The sequence below is a fragment of the Haplochromis burtoni genome, unplaced genomic scaffold (genome assembly GCF_018398535.1).
Source record: "Haplochromis burtoni strain Fernald_Lab_line unplaced genomic scaffold, NCSU_Asbu1 Contig_195, whole genome shotgun sequence".
NCBI lineage: Eukaryota > Metazoa > Chordata > Actinopteri > Cichliformes > Cichlidae > Haplochromis > Haplochromis burtoni.
The window spans coordinates 705,136-730,121 of record NW_024582556.1 but is presented as its reverse complement, the minus strand read 5'-3'; the positions used below and the strand labels follow the sequence as shown (position 1 = coordinate 730,121).

General features: G+C 41.0%; 1 protein-coding gene across 1 annotated transcript in view; it reads right to left on the bottom strand.

Annotated features, from left to right (window-relative positions):
- The window catches only part of LOC102291763 (protein TANC1), a 45,934-nt gene that overhangs the window by 8,255 nt on the left and 12,693 nt on the right, over positions 1–24,986 (bottom strand). Inside the window, exons 8-20 of the mRNA XM_005935270.3 lie at positions 18,159–18,275; positions 14,435–14,725; positions 13,526–13,653; positions 10,171–10,402; positions 9,249–9,415; positions 6,230–6,538; positions 2,986–3,186; positions 2,735–2,838; positions 1,925–2,033; positions 1,471–1,593; positions 1,142–1,378; positions 640–849; positions 349–430 (exon numbers count right to left, since the gene is read on the bottom strand). Coding sequence (XP_005935332.1) covers positions 349–430; positions 640–849; positions 1,142–1,378; positions 1,471–1,593; positions 1,925–2,033; positions 2,735–2,838; positions 2,986–3,186; positions 6,230–6,538; positions 9,249–9,415; positions 10,171–10,402; positions 13,526–13,653; positions 14,435–14,725; positions 18,159–18,275 — 2,310 coding nt within the window. The remainder of the gene's footprint in view (positions 1–348; positions 431–639; positions 850–1,141; positions 1,379–1,470; positions 1,594–1,924; positions 2,034–2,734; positions 2,839–2,985; positions 3,187–6,229; positions 6,539–9,248; positions 9,416–10,170; positions 10,403–13,525; positions 13,654–14,434; positions 14,726–18,158; positions 18,276–24,986) is intronic.

The window sequence follows — 24,986 nt, the reverse complement described above, 5'->3', positions numbered from 1 at the left end:
CTTTTAGATTTTACGAATGCGACTGGACATAAGATAATCAGACGATAAATGTGATGCTCCATTTATGCCAAAAAACAAATATGATTTACAATCAAATCCGCTTTTTGATATCAACCAGAGCATCTTAAAAAAAAGAAATCATACTACTAAAAGCAGCTAATGGATATTGTTACGATGAGCTCCTGCAGCCCCCCTGACATACAGGTAAGTTTATTGTGTGTCCCCTGCACAGAGCTAAAATGTGCATGAAATGCAACCCCGAAGCCCTTGAGCATGACTCTAGGACCACAGTGACTGACAGAAAGAGGTGAGAAAGCTAAATTTATCTGAGTGGTAGCAGAAATGCACCCGTTTCTCCCCAGAGTGAGTCGTGAGCGTCCATCTGCACCGCCAGCTGTTCATCTTTCAAGTCCAGCAAGCTTTTCACCACCTGCAGGAAAACACAATTTACAGTCTTCTATTGCTGGCTTGCTGCACACAAAACAGAGCAAAGCACCCACAGACCTTGAACAGAAAATAACAAACCACATCTAATGAATCCTCTGCATCAGCCAAGGACAAGCACCACGTTCCACATAGAGACGAATTTCAGCAATTTTAAAAACGTTTCTGTCAGCGGGACCTTGATCTGATACATACCTGTGTGTGCCCCACGCCGGCTGCCGCTGTAGCTGCCTGCTGTGCCGCCTGTGTTTTTCCAGTCACAGTCTCACCGCTGTGGTGCTGCTGTGGGTCAGTGGGAATCTCCTCTCCCCAATCCTGGCCCAGCAGGATGTTGATGATTTCTACATGGCCTTTCAGCCCGGCGTGGACCAGCGCGCACTGGCCGCTCTTATCAGCATGGCTCACCTGGTGCAGAGGGATACGCAGAAGGACTTAAAACACTGACCCTGGCTAGTGCCTGTAATACGCTGGCCTAGATCAGCCCAATATACTGTGTGTCATCCTTCTCCTAGAATAGATCCCGGAGCTGTGGTGAATGTAAAACTGGAGCGGTTCCGGACATCAGTGATGTAGAGATACTGAGAGGCAGAGTGTTCTGTCACAGATTAAAATCTGATCTATTCACGGTAATTATGCCCGTTACGCCCTCCCAGCCCATAGTTGTCTGTCTTCATCTCGGCACAGAAGTGACACTGACCTTGCTCCCTTTCTTGCAGAGCAGGCTGACGATGTCGGCGTGACCCGCGGCGGCAGCCAGACACAGGGGCGTCATGCCGCTGTCGGTGGTACCATCTGCAGGAGCGCCCATTTCAAGCAGCAGAGCGACCATCTCTACGTGACCCAGGTGGGCATGTACAGCCAGGATGGGAGCATGCCCTATCACCTCCGTACACCAGGTCACGCTAGCGCCACCGAGCATTAACAGACGACTCACCTACAAAATGAAAAGAAGTTCCGAGTTATCAGTTTGTATGAAAATATATATATGAAGAGAACATTTAAATATAGAGCACTGCAGTGTGTCACCTTGATATTAGGTGTATATAGGTTTCGCAGGGAGGCCAGTGCAGCAGACAAACTGTCGGTGCTGCAGTTTACCCACATGGCCTGCAGAACGCTGGAGGACACACCTGTCTTCTTACTCAGACCCTGTAAGTGTGACAGAGGCGCAGGCAGAGAGATGCCGAGAGTTAAAAACATTTTTCTGATGGAGAATTCGAATCGCTCCTCGGGATAACGCAGCAGAGTGTAGCTCACACACATAAAACAGTTCAATATTCACTGTTGATGTTTATGTTTATGAGTAGTGCTAATATGTGTGGGTGACAGTAGGAACCTGGGTTCACTCTTACTCATGTGTTTCCATGCAGCTAAACACGGTAAAGTATGGGACCATATTTATGTGAAGCTTTTGGATTCCTCAGCTACGCTCATAAACCTACTTAACAAGTTATATACAGAGTATCACATTTCCTATTACCTTGAATATGTGAGCCTTGAGGATGTGGTGCCCCATTTCCATAGTCTGCTGCCTGTTGAGCTTTCCCTCCTGTCTGGAGAACATGAATGCCAGGAGAGCGTGGCCGCTCCTGTGCGATTTACAAATAAGAAACAGGATACATTACCAAAAGTTCTAATCAAATAAATCTACGGTGCCGTGAGAAAGAATTTGCCGCTTCCTGATTTGTTATTTTTTGCGTATTTATCTGACTTACATGTTTCAGATCATCAAACAAATTTTATTATAGGCAAAAATAACCCAAGGAAATACAAAATGCAATTTTTTAATGATTTTAAATTCAGCACTGTTCCATTTGTGGATAATGGCTCTCACTGTGGTTCACTGGAGTCCCAAAGTCTTAGAACGACTTTGTAAACCGTTTCCAGACTGATAAGACATCAGGGATTTTGTTTCTCAGCTGTTTTGTGAGATTGTGACATGAACGTGTTGCTGTTTGAGATCTTTTAGCCTGCTTCGCTTTGTCATACAGGTTCTATTTAAGTGATTTCTTGATTCAGCAGGTCTTCCAGTAATCAGGCCTGGGTGTGGCTAGTAAAATGTAATTTCGTTTTCTACAAAATGTGGGTAATTACAGTTAATCCATGATTTAACAACAGGGAAAATTACTTTTTCACATATGGTCAGGTAGGTTTGGATCAAATCCTAATTAAAAAACTGCATTTTGTATTTACTCAGGTTGTCTAATAATAACATTTGTTAACTGATAATAACTGATTTGTTATACATGAATCTTAAGAGTCCTCTGCTGCGCGACCATTTTAGTCTCACCTGGGGTCACAGAGAAAGTCGCTGCTTTCTCCATCAGCTCGCCAAACCAACCACTCTCTGAAGGAGGGATGACACAGCATCCGTGTGCCGTCTCTGCGTCTCACCTACGAACACAAGTGATAGTTACATTTCTTAAACGATTCCCTTAGCGTCCAACCAGATCTTCTTAGATTTTATTCACACATTATTCAAACCAGACAAAAGTTTGACTCATTACGGACGCCGTCACGCCACCATATCAACAGTCTTACCATGAACCCAGCCAGGCTGTCTAATCTCTGCTGGAAGTCCTTCCACTCCAGCTCCCCCTTGACACTGCCTGCGTTCAGTGCTCTGAACATTTGCTCATCAGCCAGTGGGTGCAGAGACGCCAGTGCCACATTTAGCACCGGAAGCACCCGCTCAAAGAGCTCTTTATCCGGAAAGCTCACACGACACATCAGCAGGTACACCTAACAGACAGCACATGCTGTTAATCATTTGCAGTGGATTTTCTTTACTTTACATTAAAATAATGAAACAATAAACAATTTAAAAATATACAACAACACTGTTTGGCAAAATGTAGCTGGCAGGTAGCGCTTTGATGTGCTTTTGATGTTTGTGTGGTGGGTTTATGGTAAATATTAATCACATTATCAGGACCAACGTAAACATCTTCTGTAAAGCTAGTCTGCATGACAGCTTCTATAATGTCGCAGTACTGGATTCGATGCCATCTTGCACCTATTAATAAGCCGGTCGGAGGACTGCACGCAACATCATGATGGTAAAAACACATGTAAGTGTGAGTCAAAGGTAAAATAAGCTAAAAGTACAGTGTATTTCAAGAGCTTATGATTATTATTATTATTGTTATTAGATTCATCGGGCACTCCAGTTGTTTCTGTGTATAACTGTTGCCGTCCACAACCTTGGCCTACACATCCTTACCTCACATTTATGCTTCCTTTTTGTGGCATCATCCAATCTTTGTGTAATTGCATTTCTAAGTCATCCATTGCCTGACTTTACACCAATGATTATGTAACAATAAAATGTCATTTTTACCAAGAGCTATTTTTGGCACTTTTTATGAAGTTTCAGCCTTCTGTCACGTTTATTGATTTGAGCAGCGTGCGGGTACCGTTTCCTCTTCCTCCTGAAACACATCCCTGAATGTTGTTGCCCGTGTACCTTAATTGTGTGTAGATTTTATGAAGAGTGATTATTACTTCAGCCTGGAGCGAGATGCCATTTCACGACAGACAGCTCAACAGGATGACTGATAACTGTTAAGTGCTAGACTGTGAACTCGCCCAAATGTGGAGGAGGAGAACATTTCCAACAATGCACTTCAGGTAAAATATGTCTTTTTAACTCTGGAAGATTAAAAAATTGCAAATTACCTCTTTATTGAACTGATAACTCAGTGACACGCACATTATTCCACATTTGTGGTTCACAACCTTTTCTGTCATGCATAATTTAACAAACTACACCAGCTGGAGTGACGGATGCTGGCTGATTCTACAGTGTCAGACTTTTTAGAGCCCTTTAAAGGGGAGAACATTTTCTAAAGATCCCAAATACATCCTGACGCGGATTTAGCAAAGCGGACTGACCACAGACTGTATATTCAAGATGGCTGTAGATGCAATGACATCAAACATTGGTTAGTGAAGTGTAGCTGTGAAGGCTTGAGATGAGCTTTTCTCCATCACCACCTTTACAGTTGAAATCAGACTATACAATGCGTGTTATTAGCCAATGAGCTGAGTCATTAGTTCATTAGCTAATGACTTGCCATTTACAAGTCGTTAGGGAAAGAGGTGGACTCTGGTTCACCTTCATTTCTGACCATAATTTACATGATGAACTTCACGATGACTTGATGCTAGAGACTGAGCCCTCTATTATCAAGAAAGTGCAGCGGCTACTTTAGAGTCTGTTGGGGCTGTAGGCAGACATTCACAGGAGACACCGTCAACCAGTGAACATCACTGTTATCTTATTTATGACACCAACAGTTAAAAATAATAATAATAAGAATGAAATGTAAGAGGTCTTATTGTACCAATGGTAATTATGTGTCTTGGCTGTTCTATGCCCTCCAGATGCAAAGACCTACTCTACTAAAGTTAGACCTAAGCAGGATCAACAGCAGTCAGCAGATCCAGGTGCGCCCTAAGTGGTCAGGCCTCCACCAGTGTCAGGGAAAATTCTGCACTTTGCCGCTGCTGTAGTTTAAAGTTTGTCAGGTCCTTAGGGGCCCCCTCCCAACTGGCTTGGGACGCCCAAGCAGTTGCCTGCCTTGCCTGTTGTTCCATCAGTGCCCCTGGAAAAGTGTTTGCTATGGTCACTAATAGGCATAGGTGCCAAACTGGCCCTGGGGCTAAATTATTAAAGACTGAAAAATCACCGAGCTCTCGTGTTATTGTTGGTACTGCAGAAATTTTGTCTGTCATTGCTTCAGGTATGTTATGCTAGCAGTCTGACGCACACAGATAAATATCTAAATGACTGGGTATCTCATCTAAAATATGAACGCAGGTCACTGGGTTTCAAATAACTGGCTGCTATGGGTGCGTGAATTAAGTCTGAGATGGTCAAAACATCATCTGATTTGTTGCTCTTAATTCCCAATTTCAGCTTCAGTGATTTGGAGGCTGCAGTCAAAGTAATATTACAGCACAGTAAATGTTGTCAGAAAAAATGCTGAACATCTGTTCAAGGTGGAGGTTTTTAATTCTTGCATACTGGATACGCTAATATAGACTTCATTTGTTTTGGATGGGTGGAATACATCAAATGTAATTTTCCGTTTTTGGAGCATCCTGGACAGATGATACATGAGAAAATGATCTCTGATCTGATATCTTTTTAATTTTGTTATTAATTCGAAGTACCGAAATAGTACCACTAAAATCTAAATGATACCCATCCCAAGTCCCAGAGCAAAGGAACCAAGGATTGTTTGTCGACAGATTTTTATACAAATGGAAGCCTTTTTGACAAAAGGGTCGGCCCCTACAAACCATTAAGAAGTATGCAGCTCTAAGACACTTTCACTTCCACTCTACAGGACTTGCTGAGATATTTCTCCCTGCAGGCAGCTAGCTGGCTAGGTTTCCAGCAACAAGAAATGCTTTTTGCACCCTGAGAGAAGCGAGTGATTTCACAACAGACTGGCAAGACGGCCACCATCAAATTAGAGTTTCTATTAGTCTAAAGATAACGTGGAAGAGAGTATTCACCACAAACCCTACCCCTGTGTATGCACAGATAAGCTGTAAAGCAGAACTTTTAGAACAGCTAATGTTTATTTCCTATTTGATTTACAGGGAGATTTATCCATTACTTTAGGCTAATGTGAACTACTTCGGCGCACACTTTTATTTATGCTTGTCCAGTGCTTTGCTGTTCTGCACTCTCACATTAGTAGAGCTTCCAGGTACCTTTCAGTAAGACGTTTCAAATGAGCATTTTTACAAATCAATGCTCTGCATGTCTGACCTCTGACAGGGAGACAGGCACGACCAGGTAGTTTCCTCCCTTCAGTGCCAGATGGCCTTTGTGGAACAGATCCAGGGTCAGCTGAAGATAGAGGATGGAGCCGTGGCTCCGTGTTGACAGATGGCTGCTGAATTTGCTCAGGAGCAGAGGATCAGGGGCGGAACCTGTTGGCGTGGTGACATTAGCAGCAATCTGGGTGCTGCTGCTGACCCGGTGATGGATGTAGTCACTCAGGTCGGCTCCCAGATCGCTGCTGTCTGGCAGGATGTCCAGCGAAATACCAGAGAACGGAAGGAGGGTGGTGATATCCTGCAGGAGAAGAAACAGTTAAATTACTGCTGATACCACACAAAGGCACAATTCAACAGTTAAAGAGCTGCAGTCTGAGGTGTATTAGCAAAGGACACATTTAAAGCACCAAAATCAGGACCCATTCCTCAGATGCTGTTGCCTCTGACTCACGCAGAGCCATGGGATACAGTACAGTAAATACTGTGACAATGACTCAAGCTCCAACATTGCTCACAGGCATCTCTCAGATTCGCATTTCATCTCCTTGCTTGCCATCCTCAGCTGCTCAACACCGGCCAAAACCAGCTATGACTGATCAAAAAAAAAAAAAAAGAAAAGAAAAAAAAATCCATGTTATTGCAGCTCAGTTCCTCATTAACCATCACTGACATTTTGGTTCAACGACAAGCAGCGGACATGTGATCGCGGACAGTGCTTCGCTTAACCCCTTCACAACACTTCACTGCGAAATATTCAGGTCGTCATACAAGAGCGAGCTCTTCCTGTGAAATGTTTGAAGTGGTAAAAAAGAGAGGAGAATCACGATCCACGTAGGAATCGTGGACACCGCAGGAGCGGAATTAACAGCGGTACTGCTCATCCTTAACTTTTGATATTTAATGCTCACTGACTTTTAGTGAATCATGAAGAAAATAACCCCGAATGTGTTTTGTGTATTCCCAAACACTAATCCAATTATGCAACCGACTGGCTGGCTGTCAAGCTCCAGACTCCCAGCAGACTCCCAGTAGTATTACCATCCATTCAACGCATAATCCTCGCAGCATTTGGAGGCTTGGCTTTGGCATTGGACAGATGCGTCCGCTGTTTGGTGGGATTACCAACCGGATTGAGAAAATACATCAGACGGGAGAGACCGACCATGCCAAACGTCACACTGTCTATACTAAACGCAGTGAAAGCACAACATCAAACTACACAGTGTGTACAGGGAGCAAACACAAAAGAAGCAGGATTTGGTAATACCTCTGTCATTTGCGTAGTGTGAGCCAAGGTGAAATCTAAAAAGTTAGTTCACCCAGAAAATAACTCACAGTGCCAGATATATAAATAGTTCAATTTGCATAGGTCAGGAGATTTCTGCCTAGTTAAAGTTAAAGAGTTCTCGCCTGATCAGTAACAAGTAAAACACACAAAACATCGTGCTACAAACGAGACACATGGAACTGTATTTGAAGTATTCGAAAATAAGTTTTAAATTATTCAAAAGCAACATCTGTTTTTCAGAAACAGCAGCTGTGATACTTCACAGTAAGATTTAGCAATTATACAGTATCTGGTAAATGTCTATAAATATACTTTCATCCATGTTATCAGAAGTCCTCACGGAGTGATCAAGAAGGATGAAGCCTTTTTTCAGCTAAAGCTCGATGAATAGTGAGGTACACCCATTTAAATATTAATTAAACTGGTTCCAGTGGTATCACCATAGATTGGATATTTTTAAAAAATGAATGTAGCCTCCAGGTTTGAAAAGTGAAGCCAAAGCAGATGTTCCTCACGCTGCATTATTTCTAATGGTCCACTTATATAGTAAACTATGGGAAAATTATGGTACTTGCCACTTTATTTATGATCTCAGAGTCTTAATAGAAACAGGATTAATTGTGTAAATTGCAGTCTCTCTTGACCCTTTTATCCAAAGACACACATATTATTCCACAAACTAGAGGCAATAAAAAATAGAATAAGAAAATTGACACATATATATAATATATATGTATACATATAGATATAGATATATTGCCTATTCATCTCAGCCAACTGTGATACTCTTAAAAAACTATTTTTAAATGCATGATATCATCCTAATCACTGAGCGGGTGGGGCCAAGGAGAGAAACACAGATGTCTGATAGCCAGGCCCTGCCAAACTTTCTTGGCTTGTGGTCATTTAATACTGCCAGAGTATTGTTTTCAAGTAAGTCGTGAGTCACTAAACATTTAAGACCTCTGAGAATATTCTTGTTTAAAAAAAGAATTTCCCACTTTTTCCCCACTATTTGTCCTTCAAGCTTGTGTCCACTACCACAGGCGTGGGAGCTTCAGGGTTCTGCGTAGTACCTTTGTTGTTCCTAGGACTGCGTTCTTTTGGATAGAGATCTTGGCTGTTGTTCCTGGGATCTCTAGAGCCTCTTGCACAGTTTAGGGGTCACTGTCCCGAGCGCTGGGACCACTGTTGCCTTCACCCTCCAAACTTCTCGAGCTCCTCTCTCAGCCCTCGGTTCTTCTCAAGCTACTCATCTTGCTTCTTCCTGATGTTGCTTTCACTCGGTATAGCTGCATCAATCACTACAACCGTCTTCCTCTGCTTGTCCATGGCTACTATATCCGGTTGGTTAACCATCACCAGTTTGTCCGTCTTTATCTGGAAGTCCCACAGGGTCTTAGCTCGGTCGTTCTCGACCACTCTAGGACGCGCAACCCATTTTTACTTTCCAGGCCATACTCACCACAGATGTTCCTGTATACTATGCTGGCGACTTGGTTATGGCATTCCATGTATACCCTGCCTGCTAGCATCTTGTACCCTGTTGTTATGTGCTGGATTGTCTCAGGGGCATCTTTGCACACCTGGGGTTTTGCCTGGTGTGGTAGACCCCAGCCTGATGACCTGCTCTACCTCCTGAGCTACAGCTACCCCAACTGAGATAAGTTGGAAAATGTGTGACATGTGCTGTGTTTCAGACATAAATATTCTCACTCACCACGAGGCCTGTCCTGACTGTGACCACCAACTTAAGCCAGTGGGGGAATTTGGGGATTATTTTGGTGATGAAGGTGGCTATGGTGTCCCCATAGTCTGGCTTATGAAATTCAGCCTCATTTAGACTGTCAACCAAAATGATGTAGTCTTCTTCAGGTAGCCTCCGTTCTGATTACACACATAAAAAAGAGAGAGTAAATAATGAAACAGTGTCTATATCACTAACTTTGCAAAGGCCACAACATACAAACTCTAAGAAAGATTTATGCTGCGTATGAAGAAGACTGATGCATCCTGGTTTTGCAGCACAGGATATGCTGAGAAAATTACCACCTGCCTATACTGATTATTTTGTACTGAAAGGAGTTCAGAGGCCATTGTTGTTTATTAGCTTGAAACAGGACATATCCATCATATTTTGCATCACCTAAGCTGTCAAAAAAAAAAAAGATCTGCAAGGCTTTTAGGTCTAGTACAATCACATTCACACAAGTGCTCTCCATTTTTTTCCAACCTGGTTTATAGAGATGGAGCAGATAAAAAAGAAAACAAGAAAAACACTTCTCTACTCAGACTGCATGGAGGGCCCGGCCATAATAACACATCCATCTGTCTGATTGATTGTATTACGAGAAAGCCTAACCCTAACATTCAAAGCCTTCTTCTAAGTATTTTGTGACCTTGGAATCACAAATTACAAAGACAAAATAACATCCTCCTACTTTCCTATGCAAATGACCAAGAATCTGTTACACACTCTACAGTGTTTCAAATCGTTGACCTTAACTAGGAAAAATCATCAATGAGCCCATCATGGAGTCATTAACAGCCCACCCTGAAACGGAAGCTATTTTAATCTTTAAAATGTCTTTTAATGTTTAAATCCCATTTATCTTAGAGTGTGTGCGTATGTGTGTAATTACCCTTGCGCAGGCTGGCTATGGGCTCTAGGACACCCTTTCGGAAGGCAGCAATGGGGTCTTGAACGCAGGAACGTAAGCTCAGTGTGTTTTGTAGGTGAGGCTCTTGTATTAGCAGCTCCCTGTATGGAGCGAGCTGTGGCGCTCTGGCCAGCAGGGCGGCGACACTGTGCACAAACTCCGGCACCAGGCACGTGTATGTGTTGTCGGCCTGACAGAAATGGTAGGCGACCACCTGGAAGGAGGGAGAAGCAGGTGAAAAGTGACAAATGCTGCAATCTGTATCTGTTTATCGCACAACAACAATATCTGCAGTTGAAGTAGAAGTGCACAGAGCCAAAACATGAGATGGAACCGTAGATGAAAGCTGGTTCTTGTTTTAATAAAAAAATAAGTACTGTAAAAAAAAAAAAAAAGTCTTCAACCACCCCTCATTTCTTTCTTATATCTTGCTAAATGAAAAATAGGTGCACTGATTTATTGAAACGTGCAGACATGGAAATACAGCTATCAGGGAAACTGGAGTATTCCCTGATAGCGTGAAAGTCAATATTTGGCATGACCACCTTTATTCTTAAACACCATTTTTGTCACTTCTGAGGCATCTTGTCAGTTTCTGTACACTATCTGTGTAATATGCATTAGTTGTGGGTTACTGGTTATACACTGTATTCAAAATTGGCTGAATGAGAAACAGAGAGCAGAAGTGGTTATTTTTTGCAAGAGCATATTTCCCCCATACAGATAAATAGAACAAGAGAGAGAAGACATAGAAACAGCAATTTAACCCGGTCACCATGTCCTCACACCCTGCATGCTGTTATTGGCTGGGGGCTATACACCTGTGGCTCATAGGCTCCTCAGCCCAGAAACATCCAATGCACAGAAAACTTTGAAGAAAAGACGAACACGCCAGCAGGGATTCATTTTGTATCTGTACTTAAAAATATATTTATATATAACTGTAACCTACATTATTATTATCGTATAGTTCACACTTGTTCGCTTTGCTTATGTATGAAAACAAAGACATGTATGTTAATTTATCATGTTATTCTGTTGCTCTTCATTAAATCATTGTATGTAGTGAAATGGCAAAAACAGCTGTTCATAAACAAACAAATAAATAATAAAAACACATTTTATTGCTCTTCTTCTTTGCAAGCTACATCTTCACTGTATGAGACCAAGTAATCAATTACAGGCACTATTAGTGTCACTGCTTGATGAACACTTATGTGCATGACAACATCCCCAGTGCCACTGCACTAAAAATACTTTCGTAAAATGTGTTTACAAAGACCAACGTACACACAATGTCATCTGCTACACATTATTTAAATAATTTATAAAAATTGTGAATGTTATAAAAAAAAAATCGTCAAAGCTATATAGATGTTGATAATCCTGGTACTCTAGGCAGTTTATATAGCAAGTTTCATCCAGATCGATATAGTAAGATACTTACTGTATAGTAAGATTATTACTTATGCATTTATTTATTCATTTCTTGCATTTTGGTTAATTGCAATCATAAAAAGTTAATTCCTATGCAGAAAACAATAATCTTAAATATTTTGAAGCTAAAGAAATAAAACTAAATGTGATGAATACGAGCCATGATCTGAAATTAAAACAAGTGTCTTTTCTTTGTGATTTCAGAACAAATGTATGTACAGCTAAAAATGCATCAAACACTATAAGCACACAATAGAATTAAATATAAACACACATAAATGTATTCAGAAATCCTAAAGGTGGCTGAGTTATGAAATAGTTTCTCTAAAACACACTAAATACTGTAAAAAAAAAAAAAAAGAAGTATTAATTTTATCACTAATAATAAAGGTGACTTAAAAAATCAGCAGCTATGTGGTAACTGTTTTGCTGAAGCATAAACATGTGCAATCTTGTTAAGGTGCCAGTCTAGGCTATGAGTGGTTCACATATAATGCTACCAATGATTTTACTTTTGAGCAAACATCTTCACCATCACAAGTAGTCTGACTAGTTCCCATGGAAACTCTTATTGAGGCCAAGTTAGTAAATTTAGAAGCTTCCATGTCATCTATGTGATGCAGTCAGCAGCATGTTCTGCGCGTGTTCAAAAAAAACAGAGAGGAACAGTCTGACATTAAAATTTTGTGTCACAAATGTGCAGCTCTTTAAAAAAAAAAAGAGGAACAATGCTGCTTCTGCGTTTATCGCTTCGATCTTTTTTATGAAGGGCTGTTTTACACTCATAGCTCTCCGTAGGACTGTTTGAGACGTTGCATTATATTACCATACTTACAAATCTAGTGACAACAAAACAACAACAACAAGAAAGAACTGGGCTACCAAAAGCACCATGACAAAATAATATATATCTAAAGGCATTCCTGAGATGTAAATGTAATTTTCTCCTGCAGGTGAGTCACAGCAGTCTGCTCAGCAACAGGATAAATAGCTATAAATGAGTGTGTTCTTCAGCTATATGTGTATGCAATCTCCTATCATTGTCAGGAGTGAACATCAGTCCTGAACATCAGAATGTTTTGTTTGGCGGATAACATTTGGGTTGAAATTCATTTTATGACTATTTAAATGTATGGTTTTTGGCTTTTTGCCTTTACTGGATAGAGACAGTGAGATTAGGGGAACTAGGGGAGTAAAACGGTGCACATTTAAACTGGGTAAACTATAGGTCCCTCCAACATTAAAATTAGGTTTAAGTTAATAAGCCAGTAGTTTTCGTGGTTCAAGTGTCAATGTGAACCTGTATTCTTGCAGGTAGACGAAAAGACTGATACAAGTCTCAAACCTGTTTGCTGAATATGACACATTTGAGCTCATTTTGCTGAATTAATTTATACACACACACACACACACACACACAAATATATATATGTGTTTTTTTTAACACATAAAAATCACAATTATGCGATGAATAACCAGTCTTATTCAGCGCTGTGGGGAGGCGGGAGCTTGTTCAAGCTGTCACAGTCGCACTACAACACCCAGGACTGGTTGGCGGTCTGCCATAGGGCTGTACAGTATAGCACATGAACCTGGTAAAGAAACGAACTGTGACGTGTACATTTTCATGTGGATCAAAGGTACCAGAGAGAGATGGTGGCAGTTTTTGGGACTATGCATTTCCCCCTTTTTCCCCACTCTTTTATGCTTCAGCGACTTTATGGTTTGACAGTGGCATCGATCTTGTCATCCGACTCCCCCAGAGAGCAAAAATGCACACTCCTGGAGTGTGGGGCTATTGTTTTCAGGTTAGAATATGAACTATGAGGGAACATTTGTAACTGAGGATCTTCACACGTACAGAAGTACTAGAAGTGCATTCGTGTGTGTTTTGAGTTACCCTGGCAGCCAGGGATCTGACAGCCTCCTTCCTCGGCGGTGTGCTATCGCTTGTGCCTGAAACGTTGCCCTGGTTGGGATGGGAATCAGCCGGCTGCTTGGAGGCTGCTTTTCCCTGCCTATCCCCACCTGCACACCATGCAGAGCAACAACAACAACAAACTCTCAGGTGTAAGCAAAGAAATGTCACGAGCCTATAAAGAAACACAGTTAAACTGCTGCAATTCATTAGCGCATAAGATAGACGGGAAACTTTGACACTGAGCAAAGCCTGCATTTCTCTGAGCTCATGCTAACTAACGGTGTCTTAAAGCTAAATTAAAATAACAACATACAATGCAGATATGGATAAATAATGTAACGGTGCTGAAAAATGAATGCTACACTGCTTTTTTTTTTATTTTATTTTTTTACACTGCTGTTTTCTCAGCCTGTAATTTTAACAATGCTTCTTATTGTACAACAGAAAAAGCTTGAGATCAGTCAAAAGGTGCATATATGGACATTTTTATATCGCACAGAGTAACACAGTTTATTCAAAAACAATGTGCATGTCACAGTGTGTAACGCGGATTTATGTGCAAAATCTTTTTCTTTTTTCCTCTCCTCAGATAAAAGAGCCGTGCCACTCATGAAAGGAGGAAAACAACAACCTCACTCCCCTTACACAACTGCAATCAGCAGAGAAACCTCAGGGGAGAACTTGAAAGAAGAGTGTTTGACCTAGTTACCAACTCCTCAAAAAGTGATGTTTCCTTAAATTTCATACATATATATATATAATTTAAAAAAAAAAGCACTTTTACTAGACTGTACTGGATACTCTATGAATTATGCCAGTCCTTGCAGATGCATACAAAAACAAATTACAGTGCTCTGAATTAAAAAATAAAAAAAGGAAAACTCTTACACTTAGGGGAGGAGCCGGGGCTGTGAGGGATGCTGGGACCTCCCAGTGATGTACGCATGCCGTGACAGCTGAGCGTCACTAGCCTCCAGATGACGGCGGTCTTGCCAGATCCTGCGTTACCCACAATGACAGCACCGCGTCCCTCACAGCTGCGTGTTTTTCTAAGGACCTCCTCCAGACGTGTGAAGAGCCAATCCCGGCCAACGAAAGGTGTTTCCGTGGTGACGCCGGGAACTTCAAATAGAAGCGGTTTTAGCATGATGTCAGCTTGTTTGAATGGTACCAATCGCCCTGGATAGAGAGAAAACAATTGAAGTAAGTATGTAAGAACTCATCACCCCATGTACAGTACTGTGCAAAAGTCTTGAATGTGAAATGTGAAAACATAGAAATAATAGAATTTATTAGGGAAAACAAGAGTTAAAGGGAGCATTTTGGGAAACCACTACAAGGTAGAGGCTTTCCTTGGAGAAGGGGGCTTTGGTATTGTAGCCAAATGTCGTGATACCAACCGATGACCAACCGAGCTGTGGCTATTAAGGTCAACAAGAGCGACCCTGATATTCTGCAACAGGCAAAAAAGGAAATTTTCATCCTGGAGCAGCTGAGAAAGTTGGATCCAGATGCTGCCAACATTGTTAAATGGAACGGCTTTTTCCACGACGGGGAGCAGGTTTGCTTAAAGTTCGAACTCCTTGATCAATGCCTGTGGGACTATATAGGGGACGGGAAAAACCAGGGTCTCCCCATAAGCGAAGTGAGGCCAATTTCAGGTCAGCTCACAAATGCTCTGTCCCACCTGGGTTCTTTAGGAATAGTGCACGCTGACCTCAAACCTGGAAACATCATGGTTGTAAACCGCCATGAGTCTCCCATCAAAGTCAAACTTATAGACTTTGGCCTCGCATGTCCTGCCTCTGCAGTGATGCCTGGTGACCGTGTGGGGACAGTTGGTTATAGTGCACCTGAAGTTATGCTTGGCCTTCCTTACAATAAAGCAAGTGACATGTGGTCTTTGGGGCTGGTAGCTGTGGAGCTTGGTACAGGGGTGCCACTCTACCCTGGAAATGAAGACTATGATGTTTTGAAATTCAGCATAGAGACTCAGGGTCAGCCACCAGATCATGTTCTAGACTCTGGCGTGTACAGTGAAGACTATTTCATTGAAGACAACGACAACCAACAGCGCTGGACATTTAAGACTGACCAACAATTTCAGTACGAGACAGGATATGAGTCCCTGGAGACAAGATACATAAAACTGACGCGTCTCGATGACCTCGAACAAGTAATGATGTTTAGAAGAGGACCTGAAAATGGCCAACGTTTGTTTGTAAGCTTAATTAAACAGATATTGACCTTGGATGCAAACCAGCACATAACACTGTCGGAGGTTCTCCGGCATCCCTTTTTCAACCCTAAGAGTTCCCCTTGCATTGGCATGAGTGCTGAAAGACCACAAAACCCTGTGGTCTTTCAGCACCCTTCAAACTTGAAATGCAAGAGATCAGAGAAAATCAACTGCAGTTGTCAAAACTCGGTTGAATTTTCTCAGCAAGTATTCATCCGCACGTCAGCCAGCCCATCCTTCAGCTCAGATGAGCTTGAAATAGTTGAAGGGAGCATTTTGGGAAACCACTACAAGGTAGAGGCTTTCCTCGGAGAAGGGGGCTTTGGTATTGTAGCCAAATGCTGTGATACCAAAACCAACCAAGCTGTGGCTATTAAGGTGAACAAGAACCGCACTAATATTCTGCAACAGGCAAAAAAGGAAATTTTCATCCTGGAGCAGCTGCGAAGGTTGGATCCAGATGCTGCCAACATTGTTAAATGGAACGGCTTTTTCCTTGACAGAGAGCGGGTTTGCCTGAAATTTGAACTCCTAGATCAATGCCTGTGAGACTACATACGGGACCCGGATAACCGGCGTCTCCCCATAAGCGAAGTCAGGCCAATTTTAGGTCAACTCACAAATGCTCTGTCCCACCTGGGTTCTTTGGGAATAGTGCACGCTGACCTCAAACCTGGAAACATCATGGTTGTAAATCGCTATGAGTCTCCAGTCAAAGTCAAACTTATAGACTTTGGCCTCGCATGTCCTGCGTCTGCAGTGATGCCTGGTGACCGTGTGGGGACGGTTGGTTATAGTGCACCTGAGGTTATGGTTGGCCTTCCTTATAACAAAGCATGTGACATGTGGTCTCTGGGGCTGGTGGCTGTTGAGCTTGTTACAGGGGTGCCACTCTACCCTGGAAAAAAATATTATGATGTTTTCAAATTCATCATAGAGACTCAGGGTCAGCCACCAGATCATGTTCTCGATCCTGGCGTGTACACTGAAGACTATTTCACAAAAGACAACTACAACTACAACCAACAGCGCTGGACATTTAAGACCGCCCAACAATTTAAATACGAGACAGGATATGAATCTTTGGAGACAAGATACATGAAACTTAGACGTCTGGATGACCTCGAACAAATAATGATGTTTAGACGAGGACCAGAAGATGGCCAACGCTTATTTGTCAGCCTAATTAAAGAGATGTTGGCCTTGGATGCAACAGCGGATAACACCCTCTCAGGTTCTGAAGCATCCCTTTTTCACCCTGGCCTCTCCAAAGGTTCCCACAGTATCAACACCTGAAAAACCATACAGAGTCAATCTCCAGCATGGCATCTTCCACCCTGGACAAAAGTGATAAAAACACAAACTGGGGTTGGAAAAGACATTAACAGCAAATTACATGCAAAATTAATTAAGCTGCTCCAATAAATGATCACTTTGGCTTTCTTTTTTTTTTTTTTTTTTTTTTTTAATTTTATGTAGTTAGAAATCCAAAGTTGCTTCTGTTTTGCCCAAACACATTGATGATGATTTCACATCACTAAGCAGGTTATCAAATGTGGACAGAATGTTAGCAGAATCTTATAATTCTCATAAGATTCTGTTTTTGTGTCATTCAATACAATGTGTTTATGTGTGACATACTGATATGAATCATAGTATCTTATGGAATTCCAAAAAAGGCTGCCAGGACAGCTGCCACCACACTGATGTGACACACTACAAATCAACTCTTTGATGCTCTGTGCTGAGTCTGCACAATAACCTGCACTTAAACATTCATTTAATATCACGTACACATATACACATACTGTCCCTCAAGAAGACACTGAGAAAAAATAAAGAATAACATTGAGACTGTAACTTTGCCATAAGTCATAGGTGTCCAAACTCTGGCCCACGGGCCAAATTTGGCCCGCAGCCTAATTACATTTGGCCCGCGAAGCCATACCAAATTACTATTAGAGCTGGCCTACTGGTATTATACAGCTAATATATATATTGTTTAGTATTAAGCTTTGCTTGTTCCATATTCAGTTTTCCAGCAAAACTTATTTGAGTCCATAAGAAAAGATTCATTCTTATATCTGGAGGAAGATTTTATTTTCAATAAATATTAATGTTAGCCCGCGACTTTGTTCCAGTTTTGAATTTTGGCCCACTGTGTATTTGAGTTTGACACCCCTGGTCTATAGTCTATAGAAGCACCTTGTTAATCTGGCTAGCATTACTTGATGACTCCACTCTCATCCTTCTCTAAATATGGCCACTTCTGGATTCAAAAGCTGAGGCTACAAAATGCCGCAAACCATTGGTATGCAGTAGCAGTCTATGGTGGCTACATGCTGCATGCAGTTGTACTTGCTCAAAAAATACCTTTGGAGTCATCACTTGTGCGTCCAGATGTGTTGTGTTTGCGAACAGAGCCTCTGTGCCCAGTAGCCCTTTGACTGTCCAGATAACCCAAATCCTCTAGTCGAGTGGAGCTTGTTGCTGTAAGGAGAGAATGGGAGGCGGTTGAATTCAGCGAGAGAAAGAGAGATCCAGTAAAGATGCACAGCAGAAACTCCAGTCAATTACTGTATCCATGGAGACAGGAAATATAAACAATTTTTGCTGTTAATGATACGTGCTCAGTGACCTTGAGGAGAAAAGAGAGAAGAGAAGAAAACAGCTCTTCTCACATCCTGTAATATCAAGCTGACATGAGTCTGAAATGACCAAATGTTTCATAGTGTCTCACGCGTCAGGACACCAAATTTGTGATAATCAGTAGAAACACGTCGCCGGCTGTAATGCAAAAATGTATCAGCTGTCAATAACAGGATTACACGCATTCCTCTAATGACCAAATAAGCCACATAAAAGCCAACATGACACATACAATTGAGAACGTGTTGTACTGAAGGGCAAATAACAAAACAGATAGAGTTCTTAACTCCTACATTTGCCTATCCATCCACCTACTCACACCACTGAGTTTACAGGTCAGCAAGGCATCTGCAGTTTCTGAGAAATGTAGTCTTTAGTCCACTGTGAAACACAAGAAAGTATGCGCTTTGCAGTTCCTTAAATGTGATTTTCCACATAAACAGTGTATTTGTGATACATCTCTATGGATTATTAACAGAGAAACAAGAGAAATAGAAGACCTAGCACACTGTAATGCAATCTGACACAACAGTCCATTAATAAATAGTACCTCTTGTTGTCAGTGAAGCAGTTCTGTTCGAGAGCTGCCAAATGAACCCGACTGTAAGACACAAAGTTCATTAAGCAGCTTGGCGGTTTCTGATGGATTTAAGGAAAGAATCATTCTTAACATCCCTACACAGATGTTTTCACTGGTATTGTCCTGCATATACTGCCTTGCATATGCACACAGCTGCAGACATCAGGGACTTTGACTTGTTCTAATTATGCTACTTTTTGGTCCACTTGGAGGAAGTTTGGAGGAAGCGTGCCCTTACAGTGCAGTTTCTGCATAAACATCAGCACACAGATTTACATAAACCACCTGAATATGACATTTGCATTACTTGGACTGTGAAAGACCCTCGCGTCCTTTAAGTTATGTGAGGGTCTCTTACAGTGCAAGAAATGTTAAAGACCCTCACAAAGGATCATAAGAATGATTAATCTCATGAAAAATAAAGTCACTTCTGGATTCTGCAATTTAAGCAAAAAACAAAACAACAAAATCCGTCTCGCATCTCAAAACAATACTAACGTATTCGAGTGCCAGCAAAAGCAAATAGTTATTAGCGTCTGCTGTCCTGTCCCTGTAAATAATTTCACTTTCAAAGTACATCTAGGCAAGTAAGCGTTTCACATACCTGAAAATATTTTATTCTTATAAATTGCATAACTTAATAATTAATTGCACATTTCTGTAACTCACTTAATGTTGCTTAATTTAAAAAAAAAAAAAAAATTAAATAGTGCAGTGTAAAGCCTGGTTTTTGTCTGTTTTTAGAGCAGCTGGAGAGAAAAAAGTGAAGAATCTGTTCCAGTCTAATCTCGAGCTCCTCCTATTTCTATTTTCCCCTTTTAACATCAGGCCGTTTAATCCAAGTGGCTCACAAATCCAGACAGGAAATCACTAGATTACAGCCACTGCAGGCATAAATGCTTGTGCTCGACCTTTGCCATCTTCCAATATTGTTTCTATGCAGTATTTTTTTTTGCTCCTATTTATATTATTGGATTGTCTGCTATTGGAGGAATAAATAGCATATATATTTTACAACGAAAAACTGCATGGCTTGGGAAATGAATCCATTGTTATTTTAAGAGTTTATTTTCAATGAGTAGCAGACGGGTTCATGTCATTCATTCATTGCTCTTTGTCATTGGTAAATAAAAAAAAGTCCTCTGTAAAATCTGAAAATCTGCCATTACTGCTGTCTCTAATCCCTTTGGAGAGGGATAAAAAAAAAAAGGCTCAAGTCACGTTGCACACTGTACACAGACCAATAAATTAGGCAGTGGGCAAGACATTAACTTCCTATAATCATGTAATGACATTAAATGAAATCACTGGTAATTTCAGAGCATGTGAGAAAGCATATCAGCATAGATCTGCACTGTTATGGGCTGACAGGCTTTAAAGCAGAAGTTGTAATCACATCCTGAAGATCCTGGCTGCAGCATCCTTCAACACAACAAATCAAAAACTTCTCTACACTCAGACATGAGCCAAACAATGTAAAATATATTTGCATCTTGCATTATTGCATGTTATTCTGCCAAACCATCGCTCGCTTTGCTTTCTGTGGAACAGCGAGAAAGACACACTGAGCTTGCTTCTTTGAAAATACTCCAGTAGATGCAGCTCACACTTGGCTGATCAGATCCCTTTCTGACACATTTACTATCTCTACATGTGTCCATCAGCTTGCAGCAGCAGAGTGAGCGAGTGTGGGTGAAAGCTGCCGAGGCCTGTTGATATTCTAATTTACAGGCTCATCAAAAACACATATAACCTGTTCATTGGACTCCCTAGTAAACAATGATGGGCTCTCTGGATCAACAAATATCAATCATGGTGTGAACACTGCAATTAGGATAAAAGAAAGTTGTGTGGGGGATGAGCTGTTAGTATACTGTGAAAGAGTACAGCATGAGATATTGCAGAAGCGGGAGGGAGCTTTCAGGACAAAGAACATGCATAAAATGACTGTAAATATCAAGCAAGAAAACAAGTGGTGAAAACTGAGGATTGAAAGAACATCCACAGCGAGAGGATGGAACACAGTCTGCAGCAAAACAGTGTGAAGGAGGTGTGGGAGTGGGATGAGAAAGACTGCTGGCTAAAGACAACCTGGCCAAATGGCTGAGGGGACACAGTTAAAGAGTTAAAACATGTTTTTCAGCCAGTTTGACACAGAAACTCTTGGACGTTTTGACAGGTCAACCTATCTCACACTCACTGACCATCTATATGTTCCCTGTTGATGAAAGTCTAGCTGATTATAGCCCCCTTTGATCATTCATCACTTTAAAGGTCAAGCCTCCAGTGTCCCTGATGGCATTACTTACACAATTTAATCACAAGCAGCTCATTAGAACCTGTTTAAAAGCCTTTTCAACGCTAAAGGTATCGCTACTCTTAATTGCTTTCTGGCAGAAAATAAAATTAGTCTGTGAAGGAAATATCATGCCAGGTTTAAATTATTTTCACAGGATTTTCCTCTGATATCAAGTGTGTCAGAAAATTATAAAGTCACAAATTCTGGATGTAACTCGGCCATGGACATGACAAACTTAAGACTGACATTTCAATTCAAATTACTTTTAATTATATAGTGCCAAATCTGCAGCAGTCGCCTCAAGGTGCTTTGTCTTGTAAGGTAAAGACCCCTACAATAATAATAATAAAACAACAACAACAACAACAATCAGATGAGCAAGCACTTGGCGAAAGTGGGAAGGAAAAAATTCCCTTTAACAGGAAGAATCCTCCTGCAGAACCAGGCTCAGGAAGGGGGAGCCATTTGTTTGTTGAGGGTGAGGAAGACATGATAAAATTGTGTAAGATAGCCAGAAATTAATAATAGCTATTGATTAAATGAAAAGACATGGATAAACACATAGAGTGAAAATCTGAATGACATGCAGGTGATCCTTAGCTGCTGCCTTTCATGACCTGAGAGATGGAGGAGGAAGAGCAAGAGGGTGATGTGGAGGAATGACACCAGGAAATATGCACACATACAGTGGTACCAAGGCAACGACACCCATTTTTGGTCCAACCGCCCAAGATCCACAGCTAGTTAGATCGTCACAATGACTGAACACAGCCAAGCCAGTTGTTTTCCTTTGTTTTTTCATTTTTTTAAATGTTTTTTTTAACAGTAACTAAAGCAGACTACTAGCACCTCTGAAGCTCTCTCATTGAAAATGTAAATGGGTCATTCTATGTGTGTTCGTCAAATGCCTCCCAAGTGATCTTACAGATTTTCCTGGAAAAAAAAAACATCCAGGGTAAAGATGCACATGCTAGTAGTTTTTAAAAAAGGTTTCAGGTCCCTCCTTTCATTAGTTTTCTCAAAAAAACAAAGGATTTCAAGAGATGAAGGCAGAGCTGGTTTGAGATGTTTTTCTGGCATCGTTTTTTCAGGGGCTATTTGAAAGATTCCATTATCTGGAAAAGTGCTTCAGATAGGTCCTTCAAATCTTTTAGGTACTGTGGCTCTGTGAATATGGATTCTCATGAGTGCAGCTGAAGTTAACACAGAATGATGGATGCTTGAAGTCCCTAAAATATCTGGATAAAATATTTGGATCTCTGAGAGATTATTGGGGATCTGTAGGAAGTCCCTTATGTACAGGTTCTCATATACAAGCAACATAACATTCTTTAAAACGGTTCAAATCAGGTTACTGGTTTCACTGATATTAAAGCTTGAATACTTGAAAAACCCCCAACTCATTTTCATCCAACTTCAGTGTGACATTCCCCAGGTATGACACCATGTACCGAATTCAAATTCAGCTTCTTAAAAAGACCAAGTTTCTGTTAATGTTAAATCCAAAATCTGTTACGGCGTTCTCTCTCATTTTCCCAATATGAATTTTTGAAACGGTCATATTTAAGTAAAGATTGTTTCAGAGGCAGAGCATGATGTCTGAATCCAATTTATGGACCCTCATTGCCCAGCAAGACAAGACTTTTATGAACAGGAAGTGAAGAAGTGTGCTGGGTGCCATTACAAAGCACGCTCTATTTCATAAAATGGAAAAGATTTATAGTGACTCGTGTCCTTGACTATTTCTTGGTGAAGATCATCTTCTAACCCATAACACAAAAGTGAACTGTTCTTTTTACACTCTTTTTTTAGATAAATTACACAAACATCATATACCATTTTGTTTTGTTTGTTTTGCCAGATTAAGAGTTTTATTAACTCCCAACAGATAATTGTGTGAAAATTTGATTTTTTTTCTCAACAAAAATAAAAGGTAAAAAACAAAAAATGATCCGGAGTTTTAATATCATTCGAAGCAGCTAATTTAAACACTTATGTTACTCAGTTTTGCAATCAGACCTTGATTCTTTGCCAAATTTGTAAAAACGTGCCCAGCTAACAAACCTGACCCAGAACCACAGGCAAATGTACTCTCCAATACCACCCACATGGCAAGGAGGGGGGAAGGGAAGGAAGGAAACTTACACAGTCAAAGAGGATTTAGTATGGTGCTGAAAACGATCAACCTCAAGTATGAACCACGATGCTGTAAATAGTCTAATTTTTGAAAGAGCCACACAAGCTGTTTCTCCTTGTTTCCACTCTTTTGGCCAAACTAAGCTAACTGTCTGCTCACTGCAACATTAAGCAAAAGCTACCAGGCTGCATATTAGAAAGCTCAGCAGAGAGGCAGCGCACTGGCAGAAGAAGAAGTCTTTAAAGTGGGGATCTAGATCACTCTCCAAAAAAAGAAGAAAAAAACAACAGTAAAGTAAGGCACTATCACTATCTTCAGCACAGGATGTACTCTCCTAGTATCTCGCTAGCTACAGAAAACGTCCTGTACTGTTCTGTTATCGTAACCATGATGCTCCAGTATCCTTGTTAGCCAGTAGTATTAATCTCTCACATAACAAAGAACGCTGATCCACTGCCACTGAAGCATCTTAAACCACATTTAAAAGCATGGACTATGTGTTAAGAAGAGACAGGTACCTGGGAAATATGCGGAAGACACAAGTAGTTGATGCAGCTAATTCACTCATACATCTTTAGTGTCTGATTTTGCAACAAAAACACAAACTACTTTAGGCACTCACTGCGCCGACAGCCACCACACTGCGCAGCGCTGCCCACCAAAATGGCACCGGTTTCAGTCCACCAGAAGATTAATGAAGCAGCCAACTCTTATTGAATCTAGCCTGCCCTCCTGCTTCTAAGAATCAGCATTTATCTTTGGAAAGTGTGAGAAGTTACTCCATTCATCCATTCTGCAAATTCTCTCTACGATCACATTAATAGGAACAGATAGATGGTCACAAATGGTGATAAAGTTTGGACTCTGGTTTGGACTTTAAATTATGTATGGACTAATTGCACAATTAAACATTAGCATCTGCACTGGAATAGATCTGATTATATATGCCCAGACTGTAATCTACATATTCTTTTCATTTCTTTGCTACGTGATGCTATCTCACTACTAAATCTTGCTGCTTTGCATACACTAATGGATGGACTTCATATTCATTACACACGATGCATCTTGCATTTTTTGTAGCTTCTATCAGTCGTGCACTACTATCCATTAGCTTTATCGTCATGTCTGAATGAACAGAAGCCACAGAGGTAGGGTCAGACCTAGCAGCATTTAGATATCACTTTCAGTGGTGGACAGGACAGACGTGCATGGGCACAGAAAAGATACAATTTCTGTTTTTGTCTACAGATGTCTCTTGTGTTTGTGAGTTACTCAGCTTTTTTTAAGCATGAATGATTTGGAGACTGAACAAATTTCAAACTTTTGACATGAGACTCCCATTTACCCTGCTGAAAACTAATCAAATTACAGAACAAGCCCCAAAGCTGCTCCTTAGGTCCACATTTCAGTACTAACACAGCTCCATAAACTTCAGAGTCTAAAACAGACAGTTTGCATGTGTTTACTTGCCAGGGTTAGACAATGAGACCTCTCTAAAGATCACAAATGCCTCTCTCTCTCTCTCTCTCTCTC